The sequence below is a fragment of the Lepeophtheirus salmonis genome, chromosome 11 (genome assembly GCF_016086655.4).
Source record: "Lepeophtheirus salmonis chromosome 11, UVic_Lsal_1.4, whole genome shotgun sequence".
Taxonomy (NCBI): Eukaryota; Metazoa; Arthropoda; class Copepoda; order Siphonostomatoida; family Caligidae; genus Lepeophtheirus; species Lepeophtheirus salmonis.
In genome coordinates this window covers 402,603-421,801 of record NC_052141.2, presented here as the reverse complement: position 1 = coordinate 421,801, position 19,199 = coordinate 402,603, and the positions used below count along the sequence as shown (strand labels likewise).

General features: G+C 30.3%; 3 protein-coding genes across 5 annotated transcripts in view; 1 reads left to right on the top strand and 2 right to left on the bottom strand.

Moving 5' to 3' along the window:
• Nucleotides 1-1,313: 1,313 nt before the first annotated feature.
• LOC121126205 (uncharacterized) lies at nucleotides 1,314-2,797 on the bottom strand. The gene is made up of 2 exons (XM_040721518.2): nucleotides 2,478-2,797; nucleotides 1,314-1,819 (listed from the first exon to the last, which is right to left on the bottom strand). The coding sequence occupies exons 1-2, from the start codon at nucleotides 2,683-2,685 to the stop codon at nucleotides 1,413-1,415; spliced, it is 615 nt and encodes a 204-aa protein (XP_040577452.2). The 5' UTR covers nucleotides 2,686-2,797; the 3' UTR covers nucleotides 1,314-1,412.
• A 1,037-nt stretch (nucleotides 2,798-3,834) lies between these two features.
• Nucleotides 3,835-7,650, top strand: LOC121126083 (uncharacterized). The gene is made up of 2 exons (XM_040721378.2): nucleotides 3,835-4,303; nucleotides 6,950-7,650. The coding sequence occupies exons 1-2, from the start codon at nucleotides 3,959-3,961 to the stop codon at nucleotides 7,550-7,552; spliced, it is 948 nt and encodes a 315-aa protein (XP_040577312.1). The 5' UTR covers nucleotides 3,835-3,958; the 3' UTR covers nucleotides 7,553-7,650.
• The window catches only part of Flo1 (flotillin-1), a 117,638-nt gene continuing 106,007 nt past the window's right edge, over nucleotides 7,569-19,199 (bottom strand). The window contains exons 9-10 of one of the 3 annotated variants that reach the window (XR_005866811.2): nucleotides 16,285-16,414; nucleotides 7,569-8,750 (exon numbers count right to left, since the gene is read on the bottom strand). Coding sequence is in view for 1 of the 3 variants with exons in the window: in XM_040721377.2 (XP_040577311.1) it covers nucleotides 8,718-8,750 (33 nt within the window). In the remaining 2 variants the exon portion in view is untranslated. The remainder of the gene's footprint in view (nucleotides 8,751-16,284; nucleotides 16,415-19,199) is intronic. The other 2 variants (XR_011782133.1, XM_040721377.2) reach the window with 2 other exon arrangements.

The following is a 19,199-nucleotide window of genomic DNA, read 5'->3' as shown; positions in this document are numbered from 1 at the left end:
TATAAATAAATAAATAATAGCCACAATAACAATAAGAAAACAAAATACACAGATATGAACACTCAAGATGAAATCTTTTGCAATTTAAATGAAACAATGAATTAACTATAATATTATTACTTTCGTATTTTTTTTTTAATTGGATGATGTTAAATTGAATGAGGCTATGATTTGACTCAATTCATGAACCATATTTCGTTGACGAAGGATTTCACCAAGTAAAATAAAGTAAAGGATCAATGCTACACAAACCATGACAATCCACACCGAATAAACGATATACCTACGCCGCTGATTTCTTTTTTCCGTTTTGAACTTCTGTGTAGAAGGGTATTTAAAAAATAATAGTTCAATAATGACCATATTAATCAATTTTATAAAACTAATTTAAGGGCTCAAGATAATTGGATTGAATGAGTGAGTATATAGAAAGATACACAGAAGCGATGATTGATTGGTGCAAAGGAACGATGGATGAAGTAAATTATTTCATATACACATTTTAATGATCCGTCTATCTATTAAATGTACATACGTAATGTAGTTAAAAATAGGTTCTTTCTGTTCAAAAATAGTTGCACAGAGAACTCCCATAGAGCGTTTTTACGTAACCTCACAATTTGAAGTCGTTCATTTTGGGGCGTAAACAACCAATTTTTATAATAATAAAAACCCCTTTTCCAATAATATTAAGAAAAATAGTGAGCTGTCAAAATCGGACCAACAAATAGAAGAACTTAACGCCATGTTGTTCATTTTGGGTGCATAAACAAGCAAGTTTTATAGCAATCAAAACCCTTTTGCCATTATTATTAAGGGAAATAATGAACTATTGGCTGTCAAAATGGGTCCAAAAAATAGAAGGACTTAAACTTAAATGTATAAAACATTTGTATCTCTATTGCCTAGTTATAATATATATCTACCCTAAAATGTATTAAAATATGTTATTATATCGTTATACAATCTTATTTCCATATTGTAGATGAAAATTAAGTATTACAAAGGAAAAAAAAGATTTTTTTTTTTTGTAATTATCCTACTTTTTGCCTTCCTAATCGATCCAGAAAATTAAAAAAATTGTACAAATCTACCCATTTTAAGGGATTTTAAGTACATACTACTTAGATTATATTCAAATATCAGTATTTATCGTTTACATCAAGTAGTACTAAGTACAAGTGTTAAGTCTTTTTATTTAAATACCTATTGGATGGAGTTTTATTATAAGACTATGAGACATTTTTTGTACATTTTATGTAGTAAAAATATCAACTTTGAGCCCGAAGAGAGTTTCTCCTTCAATTATGATGTCAGTGAAATGCTCTATATGTACGTTTCAATTTTATTAGGGATTTTTTAAAAATTGATTCACATGCAAATCAATGATTTCTATCCATTATATATACTTATCAAAAAAATATTTCATAAAAGACTAATATGGTCAGTATGAATGTATCAAGTTCCTTTCGAAAAGGGGATTTAGAAGGATAAAAAGGTTCATTATTAGAGGATTTCGGCAAATGCTCCATAGCCCTTCTAGCTGAAGGAGATGGACAATGTATAGTGCCATTGGAGATGGTTGGTTTCTTCCGTTGTTTTTGAGATGACTCGATACAATCCGCACACCAGTCGTGATAGCGCTCCAAATTAGGAGCTGAACCAAATCGACTATTGTGGCCCTCAATGTCAATTGAGGAATAACTTTTTCTAGGTGGGCGTGGGGTATGAGAAGAACCTTGTTGTTGTTGCCATTCTTGAGCCATGTTGGAGGATCGTAAGCTCCCACCTCGCAGAGAATCACCTTTAGACACTGAAACTGAAAAGCAAATTTGTATCATCATCAATTAAAATGCCATTTACTAGTAACCATAAACCACAAAATATGGAGTCTCAAATAATAATTAAGATTTTATTGTTTTGTTTACGTAATAATGAATACTTTATTGCCTTCTTAAAAATCACACACCACCGTTTTGTTATTGTATAATTAATTTACGACTTATATAATCAAATTAAGGAGATGGAGAAATGGAAAAATATATATAAATATTTATAAAAGAAGGAAGATGATTGAATGTATCTTTTTTTCCTTTCTTTCTACGGATTTTTGCTTTTAATTGAATTGGTTTTATCATTGTGAATGCACTCAAATAAAGTGGGAATGCATACACATTTCTGTCCTAATTGCAACTATTTATAGTGAATAGTATCCGTCTAATGACTGTTCCATCATCATCATCCCCTTGAAATAGTTAAATCATACAGAATAAATGGCGAATAAAGCAAGGAAAGGAAGGTGGAAGGAACCAGAAATCTAATTGAGCATGCATTAATTATGAAGGGACTCAAACAGGGGTGTATCCAGATAGACAATACAACTGGATAGAACTACAAGGGCCATTGTTGAACCCATCATTAGAACGAGTGCACTATTATGATCAAATAAGATGGATGGGCAAGTCTTTCAAGTTTACCAGGAGGTCCGTTGTGACTTTTGTTGTGTCTCCGACATCCAGGACTACGACAGGACGTTAAGGATGGATCATGATGAGAGGATGAGGCCTGACTTGAGGAATCATCTTCATCCTCCGGAGTATCATCCACAGGATCAGGCATCCGAGATGGCATTCGTACCTGACGGCACTCCTGGCCGCAATACCATCCTTCCATAGCAGGATCCATTGACGACAAAAGGGTCAGCTCCACTCCAAGGTGACAATACAGCTAAGCAGTCATTGGCTCCTCCTTCCCTTCTAAGTACAATAACTCACTGCTGCTTAAGCGACACCATGGGAAATGATGCTGCTATTCTATACGAAGCAAAAGCTATTTTAGCGGATTTATCTCTTATTTATTAACTTGTTATTCAGTATTCATAATATTATGTAAATCCTGTCTAATTTTATACAATTTATTTTTATCATTAAATGAAGAGTGACCAAATTTATATACATATATGTATTTAGCCAATTTTATGAACTTTTTCCTCATTAGGAATACCAAGTATTTTCCGCTCACGTTTCTCCAATGCAAATTATGGAGATTAACCCCATTCTGATTGTTGAAGTGTTTCTTTTTGTACAAAAAATAACATTTTGTCACGTAGTTGTACTATTCCCCCCCCCCTTATACTATGTATGTACATACGATACCAACATAGGACTTACACATCATAAAACGGCGACACATTTTATTCATGCAATTAATTAAACCCATTAATTTAATTATTTTAAACTTAAATTATACAATAACAAATATGCTTTTAAATCCTTTTATGTTTCTTGTGACTTTGAAATAAATGCATACGTTTTTGTTATATTATCGAATGCATTTGTATGGACAAATTAGTAGATATTTATTGTTATAGTAAGCATTTAATATCATCAAGTCCGACATTTAAAACAAAAACATACAACAACATAAGTACTTAATTGCCGTCGGACATTTTCATTTATTTGATTTAATAATAATAAATATAAATTGAACAACGGAAGAGATGACGATCCATGTTGAATTAATTATGTTTTTCTTCTTAAATTATATATGTATAATATGTACATCATTTGTTTCAATCATGTAGGAAGTCGTTTAATTATCGTCTCCATCCATAAATTTACGGGGGAAAGTATTCCATATGGTACTTCTTGCTTCAAGTATTTTGAATTTATTGAGGATGATTACAGAAAAATGCGTTAATCTTATGAGAGGAGCGAAAAGAAAGAAAAAGACTGGTCAATATCCGAATGGATAATAATGGTTTCTATGCATTTGATTGGTTCTTATCCATATACTAGATATCAACGAGTTTACCAAAAAAAAAAAAAAAATATATACAAGAAATACTGAATTCCCTCCGAATACCTACTATAGTCACAGTGAATAGAGTACGTATTAATTACTGCTTCCATAGAAATCCTTGGATATCTCCGTCATCTCTTTACTACCTTAGAATAATATGAAGACACCATCTGCCAACTGCCTCATCCTCTTCTCCCTCCTCCCCTCCGTTTCTTCATGGTTGAATCCCTTTGGTGCTAAAAGTAACTCTGGATCACAGTACATACTCAAAAGTACATTAAAATCCCTGTCTTGGAGTAAGGAATCTTATAGTTCAGAGTCAAGCTCTTGGTGGAATTGGAGGAGTCCGGAGTGTCACAAGGGTCTTTTCATGAAATGCATCCCCGTCAAACCGGATAAAGCATGTCCAATAGTTCTGGACTCTGCTATTTGTGATCGAGAATTCGAAGATGAGCCTTGGAGCTGTCGTGGGAATCATGAATCATCTGAGGAAACATCCTTGGTACTCTAATCTAGTATAATATACGTCATTGTGTCTTTGAATATCTTGTCTTAAGTACATATTTTGTACTTTTTGTCTTTTTCGCTATGTTACTGTTTATCAAGAAATTTAAAAAGTACTTGATGGACTCCTACAATCTCATAAATGGTACATAGGGATAGTTTTGTGTCCGTCCTTATTTAGAACTGAAGACTAGTTCAGTTCAGTCCTTAAACTTACAAGGTTTGGTCCTTGATGATATCCCTCAACTTTATTTTATTTATTTTTTGAATCAGTTCTAGTAGTGACAGTCTTAAGGACCGGTCCTAAGACTGGACCGAATAAATAACGACAGACACACCACTACATAGGGATATCCCATGACGTTAGCAATACTTTTAAAATGAGAAATATGCTATCCGATGGTTTTATTTCTCAAGAGTAATAACAATAAAGTTAAACGACTCCTTTACCTTTTATGTATGTTCCTGTACCAATTACTTTGAGAGAGGAAAAAAACGCACAAAATAATGATAATAAATTCTCCGAACCTTATGTTCTAAGAGTCATACAATCCCCATGCATGTATTTAGTAGAAAATCATGTTAATATTATACTTCTCATACACGGGGCTAAGTTCCTCTTTTCAAGCCCTTTAAAAACGATTGTTATTAGTGGAAAAAAAAGAGTATGTAAATAAATTATATATCCTAATTGGAACGATTCCCCAAAATGCAACGTAGTTGTCTTTTTAATGAAGAAAAAAATAACTTTCTTCGAAGCAACGTTTATATGCTCATTAGGAAGAGTTGTTTTTCAACTTTTTTCGAATTTCGATTACGACTAGTTCGGAAAAGTTGTGATATGTTGAGGAAGTACTCTATGCAAAATTTAATATTCCTATGATGTCTTTAGACATATATATTAAAGATAAAACTATAGTATTCATTATTATTTTGCATGTATTAATTATGATAGACATTATTCTAAACTTATAAAAAAAGTATTTGTTAAGTTTTTTTTTTCTATAGCTACTCTATGGAACAAAAAGAGAGAAAAGAATAAGAAAATTTTCATCTTTATTTTCTGGAAATGTAAAAAAATTATGTGCGCTATACGCGGATCATCAAATTTTCATAACTTTTTTTCTTTTTGTTCCATAGGACTATTTAAAAAAAACAAGAAAAAAAAAAACGATGAAATATATATATTATAAGTTAGAAGAATGTCTATCAAAAATAGTTTATACGAAATAGCTTACAATGTCCTAATTTGGTCGAGATGTCAAACCTGAAGATAACCTCGAAGGACAAAGTAATTTTTCATTCGTGATTTTCATAACATATCACATCTTTTTCGTTGTATCCGTAATCGAAATTCGAAAATAAGTTAGACCCCCCCCAATGGTCAATATACACAAGGTTTTTACTTTTGGTCCATTGTGTTTGAATATTATTGCTCTTGAGGTCAAGAACATCATGTCTTAAAGCACCACCATTGAATTATGCCCTTATTTATTACTTAACTTATTCGAGTAATTCCCCATTAAATTATCTTCAAACTATTCACTATTTTTCATTTGATTAAGATATAAACTGTAGTTGGTGTCCAATATGATATATGGAAATGATTGTATTAGTGTATATATATATTTATTTATGTACCGCGAGGTCCATTGAAATCTGAACACTTGCTAATTCAATAATTAATAATGGTTGAGTGATTAAAATTAATTAATATTTCGATATATTAAAGCAAAAAAAAATAGTAAAAAACAAAACAAAACTTAAGATCTTAAGCTTACATACAAGTCGAGAAAATGACATTTGTACATGACCCATGAATTTCTATTCACACGCTCCAAGCAGTTGAGCGTCTTCAGGAGTACCGTCAGTAAGTCCTATGCCTCGGAGAGGAAAAAATGCAAACTGGACTTGGAGGAGTTGAAGAAAACACCCCAGGTCGATCCCTTCAATTCCATGAGGGCCTATGCAAGAGATCTCGGATTTTCACATCCAATTTTCCAGAAAGCTATCAAAAAAGTGGATGGAAAGAGCCTTGTGAGTGTGGATAAGCCACTTTTGACACCAGCAATAAAAGAAACCCATCTCCTCCGTTGCAATGAGTCTTTAAGAGTTCTTTTAAACCTATTTTTGACACTTGAGCCCCCTCCTCCCCACAGCCCTGATGCTAACCCCCTAGAGTATACTTTTTTTGTACCTATCGAGGGGAAGGCCTGCTGTGTCGGTCATCTAAACACAGATTATAGATATTCTTGTACCTCTTCTTACCTTTAAAAAAAAAGTTATTTATTCTATACGTTATATTCTGTTCACGATCTTTTATTTGTCTTTCTATCTTAAGATGAGCTATTATTTTTATTTCCTTTCATGGCTCTTCTTATCGCTTTGATAATTAAATTCTTTTTTACATTGTTCTAATTTTTAATATAACATTGTTATACAGAGTCATGATTATTTCAACAATTTGCGCAGTTTTTTCTTATTTTTTTGATTTGACCTTTGATAGTAAACCTACTTATTTAACTCGTATTGTTTTGATACATTCCATTAAATGAGAACAGTCTATACAGTTGTATTCCAGATTATAGGAAGTTACCTCCTATGCATGAATCCGTTTTAATTTTTATTATTTTCTGTATTTTAGAAAGGAGGAGCAAAGGGCTCACCTCCGGTCCAAAGCAAGTCTATCGACATACAAATAAACTATTTGGGCGTGGACTGCCCTGACGAAAGGGACGACCACGTCAATCCAGGATCCTGTGTACTTCGATACTCTCTTTTTCTAGAGCGGAACTCGCTTCCCAGCTTTAATACCAAAAATAGAAATTACGTAAAGGAATTGATTCTCCTCCTCGTTCTCTTGGGCATAGTGACCATTTGCATTTACTTCCTTCGTGAAGACATTGCTCGTCGACGACTCAAGCGGAAATTGTCTAATTTAAGAGAGGTAATTAAGGCTGCAAGACGGTCTGAGCCACAAACCTTGGAGATGAAGCGGAGTAAAAGTAGTTCCGTTCTCGCCCCTTCTTGGAATATGGGCACCTATGAATTTGAGGGGATTAATATGAATTCCGATGCTCCAATGGAGGATAGTTTAATCACCTTTCCGGCCACTCCGAGACATTTTGGTTCGAATCTCTCTTTATTGAATCAGGAGCGGAGATTGGAGGATGTAAATCCCTCTCGTCGTAGGATTAAGAGATCCAAGTCTTATGGTAGAATTCCCAAATGTTCACACAAGGAGTAATAAAAGTTACGAAGGGTTGTTTGTAAATCTTGTATATATATTTTTTCTAAATTGTTACATTCCTGTGTTTAAAAAAAAATAAAAATCTGTATTACTTAGACGTTATTATGCTTATGCCCAAGGTTTTCTTTACAATAATAATATTAATAGTATTTATAATAATCGAAAAACAGAAATTAAATGATTCAAAAAATAATGATATTAAGAAAGAGAGAGAGAGATGCCATTTGCTGAGCTGATCTTTTTCTAGGGGGGGGGGGGTCATGTATTATATTTTATTTAAAAAGAAATATTTATTTGTATTCTTACTATTTATTGCATTTCAAATCGTGTCAAAATGAGATGTAAGAAATCGTGACTTTATTTTTAGGTTTAAAAAAAAACTGTTACTTCGAGCAGCAGTTGGAGATTGTTCTTGTGAAGTAGCCCCCATTATCCCCTGATAATATTCTGTACAGACAAAAGGGGAATTATAATTATTACACTATGTTATTAGGTAGTTGCTGTTGTGTTTTTTTTTTTTTTTTTGTACAAAGAAACTTTTCTGGCAGTTGAGTAACGACGACGAACTATCAATGGCAGTAAATAAAAATGGATTTAAATGACACAAGTATTAGAATGAAAGAGTATTCACAAAAACGGTAATGAAAAATAAAAGCTGTTAAATTATGATTAGTTTATATATTAAAAAGCACGTATTTGTTCCTCTTTTTATAGTATACCTCTATTTAGTATTAGTATGTATAAAAAAAGAAATAAATATCCAAAAGAAACAGCAGAAAGACAATTCATGATTAAGAACATAACGGAGGCATGGTCCGCATGGAATGGTGAGAGATATATATATAAAGAGTTCATTACAAATTGAATTGAGAGTTCTAAACTCCACGGTCGTTTTTTATGCTCATGATTCATGAGTGAATAATTAGTAGGAATGGTCTGGTGACTAGTGATCTCCTGTCATCATCATCATCATCTTGAGGTGTTGAAGTCCATAGTAGTAGTCTTTAAATAATGTATATGGTTAAAACGGATGATAATAGTATAAAAAAGTGTAGTACTTTAAGATTCGTCATCTCTCGCGTCGAGGAGCGAAGTTTGTTGAATTTAGATTATATATATGTATATATATATAATTTAGCTTCCCCATAATCCTTTAGTATAATTAGTGGGATCGCATGGATGTTATTGATGCACTCTGCAAAGGAAGAATATGAGGAATGTTAATTATACTATTTATATAATATTATTTCCTAAATGATATTTATTACTTAAGCATAGTTTATGTTTTAGTTTTTTTTTTAAAGTTTAATATGTTTAATGGAGTAGTGTCTCATTTTTAGAGCAGGTATTTTTTTATTATGAGGCTCCAAAAACCAATTTTCCTATATGAAAACAATCATCAAAAACTATAATCGCTAAATTTAAGACCCAGGGGCGGGCAGGTCTGTAACTTAAAACTTGTTCAATATGTGGAATAAAAATGTTTTTTTTACCAAATATATTTTGACATTTAACAATTTTTATTACTTATTTGTCAAAATGAGTCAAAAACTTTGGGTTTTATCTATAAAATTTTATAACGAAATGTTTCTTCAAATTTTGTTTCTCCAAAAATTTTTAACTGTCATAATTTTATAAAAATATTTTTTTTCGAATTTTGTCTCCTTAAAAAGATTTTAGCCGTCAAAATTTTATAAAAAATATTTTTTTCCAAATTTTGTCTCTAAAAAATTTTAACTGTCAAAATGTTATCAAAATCTTTTTTTTTCAAATTTTGTGTCTCAAAAAGTTTTAATATACAACATTTTGTAAATATTTTTTTTTTCAAATTTTGTCTCCTCAATGAGCCAATTTTTTTTTTGTCTATTTCATAATTTTTTTTGTCTATTTTATAATTTTTTTTTGTCAAATTTGTCATTTATAAGAACAAAAATAATCTGTCAAAATTTTCAAAGTAAAATCATATTCGCTGTATATAGAATCATACCCCATCAATATATTTAAAATTTATTATTACGATTTTAACCAGGATAGGATTTATAGGATCTGAATAGGTAATTAATTGAGGATCTTATTTTTAGTTGTTTTCCTCTCCTGATACATTAAACATTCATCATCAAATTAAAGATGGGTTCATACCTTGACGCGTTGCATTTTTTAAGAGATTTACCCTTACTTTTCATTATAAAAACTATGAAATAATTCATGAAATAAAAGTGTAACACGTCAAGTTACGAGCCCACCTTTACAAACTTTTATTTCAGTGATTTTTAAAATGAATCACAACGCTATAGTGCTGGAAAATAACGAAATGCACCTCCAAATTTGTGATACTCAAAATATTTTCTTATTCGTAACATTGCTCAGAGTTATTACTGCCCTATGTTTGTAAAACATATTATCCACATGTAAACAACCAGCATTTCTTTTTATTGTAAAAACTATTTAGATTAACTAAGTAGCTAATTAGTGGAGATTAAGTTACTTTATTTGCTCAACAGTAGAGTTCATGACTAATTTAACAAAGATAGCAAATTGGAAACCATCATTTATTCTGTGGAGGCAAGGCAAAAAAATGAAAAATTTGTGGATAATAATATATTTTACAAACAGAGGGGAGATAAGGCGTCGATTAACTTTGATTGAATAACTAGATACTTAGGAACCCTTGCCGATTTTATTAGTTTACCCACAATGGGATTGAGGTCCGGACACTGGCTATTCCACTCTATGAACTTAATATAACTCCTTTGTTGCCAAAGCCCTATTTTTTTTGGGTAATTGCAGACTCTTTTCTTTTTCTTTGATACAAAAAATTCACAATGTTTGAAAGTTTTAACAAATAAAAAAATTTATTTATTATGTTATTATAGTTATCAATCGTTGGAGTTAATATTTATATAGATAGAGTAGTTGAAAATATGATATAAGGTGCCCTACCCTAACGGAATGAGGTTGTGCCCCAAGATTTTATGATGCGGCGAGGTCGTCCGTTTCACTTAACAGAGAAACACTTACAAAACATAAGGTTTCCACCCCTATACATGATGGTGGGGATGGTGTTCTTGGGGCTATACACTTCCTCCAAACAATTTCTTTTTTGTTAAAACAAATACAATGTATATCACTGTTACAATAAACCTACCATTAAAAAACTATATATCATTCTTTTCTTTGTCAGTGGCCAAATTTACAAAATCGGCAAGGGATCAAATACTTATTTCTAGTGAAGGGACAATTAATCGGAATCGGCATCAGGAAAATAATGTTTAATTTGCCATTCCGATTCTTACTTATGACTATGATATGTTATGAAAAAAAAGTAGCCATCTCAAAAATTTAGGAATTTTTGCTTTTTACAAGAAAATGTGATTTTAGAAATTTAATTAAACTTTCCGAATTTTTATCCAAAAAGTTTTGCTTTCTGTGAATGACTATGTATCTTTTAAAGAAATTAATATTTTAAATATAATTTTTAAATTTTTTTTCAAAAAACCACCCCCTCCCCCTTAAATATAATCCTGTGGACGATTTTGATAGCAAAATTGTATTTTTAACTATTATTTAAAATATTTAGGATTTGTAATTTGTATTAGAATTGGCAAAGGGACTTTTTTTGGAATTGTTCCATAACCACTTATTTCCATCACTTTATGAACTCCCTTTTTTTTTTTTTTTGATATGATGCGCTGAGCATTGTTTCACTTTAAAAAAAATATGACACACTAAGCATTAAGCACTCGTTGCTACATTATCATTTCTTAGATCAAAAATGACTTTACAGAAAGTATACAAACAACCAATCATCTAGACAAACTTTGTTTTATACAAATATTAAAGTTTCGAACTTTGAAACTATCAAGGTTAATATAAATACAAAGTTATACCATAACGCTTTTCCGACGGATGTTTGACCACGCTTTTTAATAGTGATGTCAAAGAGTATATAGTTTTACTATTAATAATATAATTTATAGTATTATATGCTGCTAATATACTGTTGTTATACTCTATGAGGTAACAATCAGCCTGTCTTGCCCAACGGTCGGTAGAGTACATCAAATTGAAAATTTTAGCAGACCCGATCACATGATGGTCTAACCTTGTACTTCTATTAACATTGTTAATTACAATATTTGCCCTATGCACAATATAAAGGCGCGTTACTACAAAAGTTGAGATGTCAAATTTCGAAATATTTTGCCCAAAAGAAAGTGATTGTTCACAAACATGCATATTAAATTTGATCATATTTATCAACAGATCTCGATTATTATTATTTTTTTTAAATTATTAAAAATTTTACATAATAAATGTCAAAAAAGTTAAATTAATCAGTACATTTTTTTTTGACAAAAATAATATGGCATTCATGAAAAAAAAAAAGCGTCATCCAAAAAAAATTTGTATAACATTTTGACAAACAAAAACTGTAGTTGTCGTCAAATTTTTGTCTACAAGTGTCTTATTTAGAAAAAAAAAAAAAATAATAGAGATGTTACCTCGAGAAAAAAAAATATTCTGAGCAGCCCTCAAGACAAATCCTAGTCACGTCCTTGTATATGATACAAGATACATTTTAATGTAAAATTGCCACTTTTTCATATTTATCTTAATATTGGCAGCTTTCCTAAAAACGGTCTGAGGGACTCAATTATTTGTCTATAGGGGTCTTAAAGATTTTTCTTTGTATAAAATATGTTCCTAAAATTATTTTTTTTAAACTCTAGAACGGAACCCTCAAATCTAGCTAAATTATATTTATAAAATTAGGGATTTCTGCCGCTTCCTTTACCTAAAGAAGCTATAAAACATGAGTTCCAGCACAAGTTTCTAGTTTCCAAAAAAATAATATACGGTGACTAGATAGGTTGCGTGAATAAAACAAATTCTTCTCCACTTTGAAATTCGTTGTGGTGTCCCTGTAATGTATAGAGTTGTTAATCAGAAGCATTGTCAGGGTATGTAAATGAAAAGAAACCAAAAATTAACATGGTAACCCTGACAATTTGATGAGTATTTGAGAGGAGAGCAGCTAGGCTATCATGCCATTTCATGCAGCTGATCTATCAAGGAATAAACAAATGTCCCACTCTGGATCAAGCAAGGCCATTACTCCGTATTCGATCCTCAATTCTACTCTGAATCCAACAGGTACTTACATTTATAAGTAGTGATAAAAATCGTGTGTATTTTGGGCATATTAAAAAAAGAAACCGAAAATCAATATGGTAACCATGAAAATTTCTTAGTTGTCATTAAGTTTTATTAGATCAGCTACAATCCGCTGTGACAAATAAGGAGGGGGAGAAAAAATAAAGAAGGACTTTTGCAAGAATTACTCAAATGTCGATCCTCAATTCTAGTCAAACAAAAAAGTTAGAAAAAAATATCCAAAAATTAACATTTTTTGAAAAAATATTGAAAAATTAAATTTTTTTGTAACAAAATTGGAAAATTAAATTTCAAGTATGATTATAAAATAAAATTTTTTGAATAAGAAAATTTCTTAAATTAAATTTAAAAAAAAGAAAAAAATCTACCGTTATTCTAAAAAAATTTCAAAAATTAATTTTCAAATATTAATTTTTTTTGGAAAAAAATCAAAACCCAATAGTTCAAAAGTTCATAACAAATTTCAAATATTAATTTTTGAAAAAAAATTAAAATATTAAATTTGTTGGAGAAATATTTGAAAAATCCATAGCTATTAACAGAAAATTAAATTTTCTGGAACAAAATTTGAAAAATCCATTGCTATGAACAGAAAATTAAATTTTCTGGAACAAAATTTGAAAAATCCATAGCTATGAACAGAAAATTAAATTTTCTGGAACAAAATTTAACAGAAAAAATCTGGAACAAAGCTAGCTATGAACAGAAAATTAAATTTTCTGGAACAAAATTTGGAAAATCCATAGCTATGAACAGAAAATTAAATTTTCTGGAACAAAATTTGAAAAATTAAATTAAATATCAAATATTAATTTAAAAAAAAAAAAAGTTCAAATATTAAATTTTCTAGTAAAAAGCAAAAAATCCTTAATTCCCTGCAGAAGCCTCTCTATATTTAAGGTTGAAAATGCAAATTAAATCAATATAAATATATGTCGTGAAGACTACAAACACATCATTAGTCCTGGTTCTCTAAGTACTAAGCTGTAATTAATTAAATATTATAAAAGGGACTCTGAAGGCATAATGCCTCCCTACTACAAATAGTGTTAGACAAAACACAAATATATATGTATTTCCATAATTTATAGCCGTCACTAGTAGTAGACTCATACTGGGTGGATTTATATATTTATTTATTTCAAAAGCTAACAAAATAGGTATATTGATTTACAAGTACATAAATATTATATACTTTTTTTCTTCAAAAATAAAAGAAACGCCTTATGGAATCTTAGTAACCACGCATAAATCTATTTATTTTTGAATAGAAACGTACATGTTATTATTATTATACATATAAGTATTCAAAGCAATGGCTTGCAGCATAATGTATTTAACTATATAATTTCCTAAAGTATTAATTAGTTATGAAGCAACAACAAAAGCAGATTATTTATACATAAAATACTTCAGATGGGTGCCCCATCCGTGAACCTTTGGCCCGTCAAATGAGGTCCTGTAACATTGATGAAGGCCACATATACATATATAGAGTTGTAATAAAATTACGCCGAAGATGAACGTGGTAATCCTGATCATTTGTGGAATGTTTAAGCTTATTTGTCAATGAAGTTTCATTAAATTAGCTACAAACAGCTGTGAGACGAAGGAAATAAACAAAAGTCACGTGTGTCTGGAGGATTTTTTTTTTTTGGGGGGGGGGTTCTTAGTTTTTGGGATTTATCTAAGAATTAATATTTTTGAAAAAAATTCAAAAATCAATAGTTATTCACCCAAAAATTTCAGAAATCTACAGCTATTATCAAAAAAACTGGGGAATATATAAATCTTTTTTGGATATTTGGATTTTTATTTTTGTTCGATATTATTATGCTGGGCTTTTTGTATTTTTTTTTTTCTTTCAATTGCCATTTTTATTAATAAAAAAATATACCCTACATATGGCCCAGGGAAAATGCCTTCTATGCCCATCCTAAAAATGGCACTGCTTATAACTCCCTAACAAATCCTCTGTGCTATATATTTCACAAAACTTATCACGGTGTTATCTCACAAACATCAAAATATACAGTGTATATCAGCTCTCAATGTTTCCGCTTCTTCTCTCCAACTCAGTGTTCATAACGTTGATTGATTAAGTAGGACATGAGCAAACTAAAAAAATATATTATCTGCAAGGTGGTGGTGGTGTGATATTCTGTAGCTTATTTAAAAAAAAAATTTCCATACTGAGTTGTGTTGGATCGGTACTGGGACTGATTGTCTAATAGGTCCCCACTTTCAGTCTTTTTTTTTAACGGTCCAATCTTTTTACAATTCAAAGGTCCTAAGAACCGATACGTTGATCTTATAGTCCTTTTAAAATAATATAAAGACGAAAAAAAATAATAAACGATAGCTAGAACCTATCATAATAAGTTCTTGAAACACTTGAAAAATAAGGTCTCTTGAAAGATATTGAGCTGAACAGCTGAAATGACATAGTTAGTTACAACGTTATTTGAGCTGTTATATTTTATTTAAAAGATCCATGAGGACTGGCCCTGCGGCTGAAAAATTTAATTAGGAACAGACGGTCGCTTTGTTTACAAACTAATATAACGCTCATGCCCTGTGTTGGATTGGTCTAAAAAAACTTAAAATGACTGCAATCCCATTAGTCCAGTCCTAATACAATTTGTCAGTCGTAAGACCTGTCCTTATAAGTGTTTTATGGTAACTTCAACAGCCGAAATTACGTTGTTACTAAAGTAGTTTAAAGTAGGCGGTGTTTGGCTAAAGAGTGTAGAAAATAAAAAGATCGACCGTAGGACGACTAATTGGTCCTTAGACAGATTAATTGTAATAAAGATCGGACCGATAAAATAAAAAGTCTAAAAGGGGAAGGGGACTGATTAGGACATCCGTCCTAGGACAGATCCAACTCATGCTTCATTAGAATTTGCTATTTTTAAGTTGTGAACAATTTCCAACAATCATTAAACAATAGATTTATAGTTGGGAGAATTGGTTAACTACCAAGTGATTTTGAGCCTTTTTTTATGTTTCTTTTAGGAGGAAATGTTGCGTCATTCAGAATAAAATTGTTCTCTCCTCAAGAAATCAAGTAAATTAATAACAGCTTTGGAAAATAAGACACTCTTCAGATTGTCAACTACTAAAAAAGTCCACACGTGAGTAAGGCTACATTTTTTACAACTCTACATATGTACGTACGTATTTACTGAAAAAAAAAAATCTTATGGAAACTAATGTGCTAATTACTTCATTGCACACACTACGTTTTAATTAAACAGTAAGCGCAAGTACCTACACAAGTAAGCATGATATTTATTAATCTTATCGGGAAGAGTGTCCCAGAGCACATATGGGACTACAAACGTGAGTTCAAACTAAAACAACTTAAATGAGTAATAAATACATTAAAAACTGATAAAAAATATTAAATAAATTATACATATTATATGTGATTTAATTATCTAATTGTAAAATGAAAAACAACGACTAAAAAATTAAATATAAAAGCCAAAATTAAAAAATAACAAATTTGGTGCCTAGTAAAATGTATATGAAAAAGTGTTTCAACCTACATTCATTTGCATTCCTTTCGGGTTTGGAGAGATTCATAATTTTTTTTTTGGAAAGAGTTTATTTTGTAAGCTTTTTGTTGCTAGACGCACTGGCACATAGTTGAGCAAGATTATCATAAATTAGTCCTTCCTGTAAAAATATTTGCAGAACATATGAAAAATTTGAGACTCTTCAAAAAGTGTTTCAACTACTCAATACAGCTCTAATCACTACTAATAATAGTTATAATATTCATCAAATGTTAATAATATATATCTATATAACTAAGGATGTTATTTTTGTAAAGGAAAACATGAGCGCGAGGAGAAGGCGGGAGGGAAACGTATGTTATTACTAAATTAAGACACTCGTTATATGATTAGGAGAGAATATTAATTTCTGCTCTAATGAGAAGAAACTTATCCCTTTAAAATAGCATTACTGCAGGAAATGTCTCTATAGATCAAATGTGAATGCATGTGGCTGTGCTTGGAAATCACAGCCAAAACAATGAATGGATTTTTATGAAAATTTTCAAGTAGGTTCTTAAGGCTCAAGATATGGTTCTCGTAACATTTTTTTTAATGTCCTAAATGTATGTACCATCAATGAAAAATATTTTATCAATTGATTAAAATTAAAGTCAGATGATCCAATTTGTACTCTTATAAAGAATGCCAGACTATAACTAAAGCAGAAAAATGTGACACTTTATAAATAATTCATCAAATCATGAGTAGTGATGGGCATTCTGTAGAGCGGAAGGAGAATGCAAAAGAAAGATTGGACATATAACTATTGAATTAAAAATAATAGTTTGAAACAGTGACGCTTCAAGCCCCTCTAAATGTTTCTGAAGCCCCATCAAATTTTTTATCATATATAAATATATAATAAACCAATTAACTAAGAGATTATGTTAATATGTTATAATTTTTAGGGCTAACCCCCCCTACCAAATCATGAAAATTAATCACCTTATTAAAATAAATGGCAGATATATAATTTTGAGGGGAGAATCCTCAGCTATAGTATAATAATTGCCGGGCAACATGTAGAGGAAAATAACAGATTACAAATTCGAAAAGGAAAAACGCTTGGTACGATTACTATTTTTATTATTTGTATATTCTTTGAAGTGTTAAAATTTTTCTTGACTACTTTTGGTGTATTTATTTAAAAATATAAATATATGTATTCAAATATAACTTATCAATATTGTCCAATGTAACAGGGAGCTATTGTTAACAAAGGTCTTAATTCAGGGGTACCATAAATGTCACTTCTGCTGTCTCCTCACGCTCCTAGAAATGTCCACCCTAACTATAGTACATATCGGTGTCTTTAAAATACCACCAGGGCTGTGTATATGGGTGAGTGTGAGGAGATGGTGATAGCGAGACATATGGTACTATTGATTATATATTTTTTAATCAGCTGCGTATTATGTTATGATTTTAAAGAATAGAATATGATGTGTTTCTGCTTCAGAAATGAGAATCTTCAATATTTTAAATAACACAACAAGAGAGTTAATACCAAAAGATTTTTTTTTATTTACAAAAATATTAAATATTTTCCCTGTTTTGCATAAATTTTTTTCTTCCTCCCAAAAAAATTCTAGTAAACAGCAAAAATTCCTGTATTTGGAGGAGGTGACAGCCCCTCCAGGCCACTTCTTGAGGATGCCCTGGTATTCGATAGGGCCAATATAAGTCTTTTTAATCAAATCCCTAAATTATTTTTTTCTTTTCATTTTTTTTCAAGAGTAGGAAATGTTTAACCTTTTCATCTATCAAAAAAAAAAAACAAGTAACAATTCAAATGCTCTGAATATGTGTATCAACATGATAGTAAAAAATTGACAGTCGAATAAGAATATAATTCTTAACTCGAAAAAAAAAAGTTTATTTTTTTTATCAGACCTCGTATTTATTCTTCAATAAATTATTGTCCATTTATTTCAACAAATATTTCTTATTAACACTTTATTGTGTCGAAAATTGTAAGTAAAGTAGCATAAATTGATTAACTTAATACTGAGGACTTAAAACTTATATTGGCCAAATGAGGGCCAATATAAGTTTTCTTATAAATAAATAAATGTTCTTAAATATAGCTACAATTCTTTAGTATCTTGGCTATTCCCACAAATTTCAATATACACTCTATAATTAACTCAAATAGGTCTTAAAATATATATGAAGTAAAAAAATTATTTGGGATTTCCTCTTTTTCTTATTTTTAGTGAACATTGTTTTTATGTTGACGCACCATATTTATAATATTTCATTGTATTAAACACTCTTTAAAGATGAAAGGACCCCTACATTATTTTTTTTAATGAATCAAAGAAATGCTACTTGATAGGATAAACTAGAATCACAGGAATTGCAAATTTAATTTAAAAAAGATCAAGTCTACCCTTTATCTCTGCCTCAGGCCCCGCATATTAAAAAATGTCTCTCCTCCCCATCCCCCTCCCCTCAATTTTTTAGTCGTTCTCTTCAGAATCTGTAAGTTTCCTTTCCTAAGTAATTACCCAGGGGTGTCAACAGTATTATATATATATTTATTTTTTTGATTTGGCGGGAAACATTTGAAAAAGTAAATTTTTTGGAAAAAAATTTAATTTCAAATATGAACAAAAAATCCAAAAATTTACAGCTATTTATAAAAAACATTTTTTTTTGGAAAAAAATTTAAAAGATTAATTTTTAAATGTTAAAAAATTCCAAAACCTCAAAAATTTTAGAAATATCGAATATTCACAAAAAAATTCAATATTTTTGGAATTTTTTTTTTTTTTAAATATTACCCTTTTTGTAGGAAAATTTCAAATATTAAATTATTTAGTAAAAAACAAAAAATCCTTCAATGGGGAGGGGGGCTACAGCCTCTCCAGCCCACCCCCTGTAACCTGATAAAAAATTAA

Excerpts from the sequence above, each read along its gene's own strand:
- LOC121126205 (XM_040721518.2), bottom strand. The coding sequence starts at position 2,685 with ATGGATCCTGCTATGGAAGGATGGTATTGCGGCCAGGAGTGCCGTCAG. Across the intron at positions 1,820-2,477 it reads AAGTCACAACGGACCTCCTG|TTTCAGTGTCTAAAGGTGAT; the intron begins GTAAACTTGAAA and ends TTTGCTTTTCAG.
- LOC121126083 (XM_040721378.2), top strand. The coding sequence starts at position 3,959 with ATGAAGACACCATCTGCCAACTGCCTCATCCTCTTCTCCCTCCTCCCC. Across the intron at positions 4,304-6,949 it reads CATCTGAGGAAACATCCTTG|AAAGGAGGAGCAAAGGGCTC; the intron begins GTACTCTAATCT and ends TCTGTATTTTAG.